This window comes from Trachurus japonicus, chromosome 5 (assembly GCF_045865225.1).
Source record: "Trachurus japonicus isolate A0001 chromosome 5, Traja_1.0".
Taxonomy (NCBI): Eukaryota; Metazoa; Chordata; class Actinopteri; order Carangiformes; family Carangidae; genus Trachurus; species Trachurus japonicus.
Genome location: NC_140911.1, coordinates 28,469,414 through 28,471,391, shown reverse-complemented (window position 1 = coordinate 28,471,391; position 1,978 = coordinate 28,469,414). Strand labels below are relative to the sequence as shown.

Sequence of the window (1,978 nt, the reverse complement as noted above, 5' to 3'; positions counted from 1 at the left end):
TAACCTAGCAACAGCGGCATTTTGATGAGGGAGAGAGAGAGCGCTAAGCGCTGAGAGCGCTGTCAGCGCTAAAAACACATCTGGTGGACACAGCCCCTTAATTGTCGGTGCAAGCTATTTTTAGAACGGCGGAGCAGAGCCGCAAGCTGCTCAGAGCTACGCTAAAGAGGTTCATGGGATTTCTTGGTTTCCCTCATCCAATAACATAACAAGCTGTTTTCAAGGCAAATGCAGAGACTGCTTGCCAAAAAACTGTCCGCATCAGCGGTTTTGCATGAATTTACCTCTAAAACAACTCTGTCTCGTAACATTCCGTTATTATTTCATAACGTGGTGAATGTGCAGGTCAGAACTTGTCCACCAGAGCATTTTGGAGTTGTTGGGTGACTGTGTATTTGATGAGTTTGATGAGGGAAACCAAGAAATCCCATTAGCCTCCGTAGCGTAGCTCTGAGCAGCTTGCCGCTCTGCTCCACCGTTCTAAAAATAGCTTGCACGACAATTAAAGGTAACAAATCTACTCCTAAAACTATAGGGATTATGGCAATGGGCCAATTTGCCAAAATGTCGAACTATAATCCTGTGGCACAGCACTGAGGTATATGACTAAGTGAACTCTTCTGGGATCTGCCCTGGTATCCTGAAGCCAGTCTGCCCATGATCCAGAGTACTTCTAGGACTGAACGTGGCAAAGCTGGCTTGTGTATCCAGTGTGCAGCTGGTCCTGTGCAGGAACTGTAGGAAGTTCTCGTGGGCCGAGCCCTCGTGGCTGGAGACAGCCAGCTCCACCGGCCGGGCCGAGTAGCAGCGCCTCAGCTTGTACAGCTCCTCCCTGATCTGTCGGTTGAGAAGGCCGTAGAAAAACGGGTTGATAGCAAAGGAGGAGTAGGCCAGCCAGGTGACCGCTTCCTCCAGGTTGTCGGGGACGTTGGGGGTCACGCCTATTGTCAGATGGATATGGAAGGCAAAGTAAGGCAGCCAGCAGATGAGAAACTGGCCAACGATGACCACTAGGGTGAGAGCTGCTTTACCACCGCCAAAAGGCCGATCACGCACAATCCTGCGTGGGGCGTTGCGTGTTGTGATGATGGTGGTCTGGCTGTTAATGGAATCAGAGCGATGCTTCAGTTGACTGTGCGTCCACGAGGGCAGAGGTCCGTGCTGGCGGGCGGCCACGCGGGCCACCTTATACACGTTACAGTAGACGGCAAATATGACGGCAGCAGGCAGGCAGAAGCAGGCGACACTGAAGAGAATGGAGAAAACCCGCCGGTGATCACTGTTGCTCCAGTGCAGAGAGCAGCGTGCCGCGCTGATGGTGCTCAGGGTGCCATAAGACGGCCACCCGAACACCGTGGACAGGCCCAGCACGGCGGAGGCCACCCACACCATCGCCACGACAGCAGCGGTCAGCTTCAGAGTCATCTTCACCTCATAGCGCATAGGGTGGACGATGTAGTAGTAGCGCTCCACGCTGATGGCTGTGATGGTGAAAATAGAGGCAGCTATGAGGATGACGTTGAGGAACACGTAGACCTGACACTCCAGCACCGTGAACACGACGCCGGCAAAGTACGGAGAGCTGGACACGATCCCCAGAGGCATGAGCAGCATGGCACACAGCAGGTCCACCACACACAGGTGACACACAAAGGCGAATTTCCTGAGGTGAGTGGCTTTCATGACAACGACTAGGACGGCCGTGTTGGCCAGAAGCGCCAGAACGTTCAGGGTCACCATGAAAAATATCCCCGTCAGGTCCTTGAAGCGCGTCTGGGGGTTGGGAAGGGTGCCCAGGTGTCTGCTGGGAGCTGAAGGCACCGGCGCCCAAGTGCTGGTGCTGTCATTGTAGTCAGGGGTCAGAAAGGAACTGTTTTCCTCCATGATTCATAATGACGGTCTAAAAGTACACATATCTAGTCCACTTCCTCCCATTGCTCAGTGGTGAGGTCAGAGGATCCTTCACACATCAGATGAG

At 53.4% G+C, this 1,978-nt stretch overlaps 1 protein-coding gene across 1 annotated transcript; it reads right to left on the bottom strand.

Moving 5' to 3' along the window:
• Nucleotides 1-539: 539 nt before the first annotated feature.
• LOC146987812 (putative G protein-coupled receptor) lies at nucleotides 540-1,978 on the bottom strand. The gene has a single exon (XM_085778084.1). It carries the CDS (start codon nucleotides 1,882-1,884, stop codon nucleotides 607-609), a length of 1,278 nt encoding a protein of 425 aa, XP_085634210.1. The 5' UTR covers nucleotides 1,885-1,978; the 3' UTR covers nucleotides 540-606.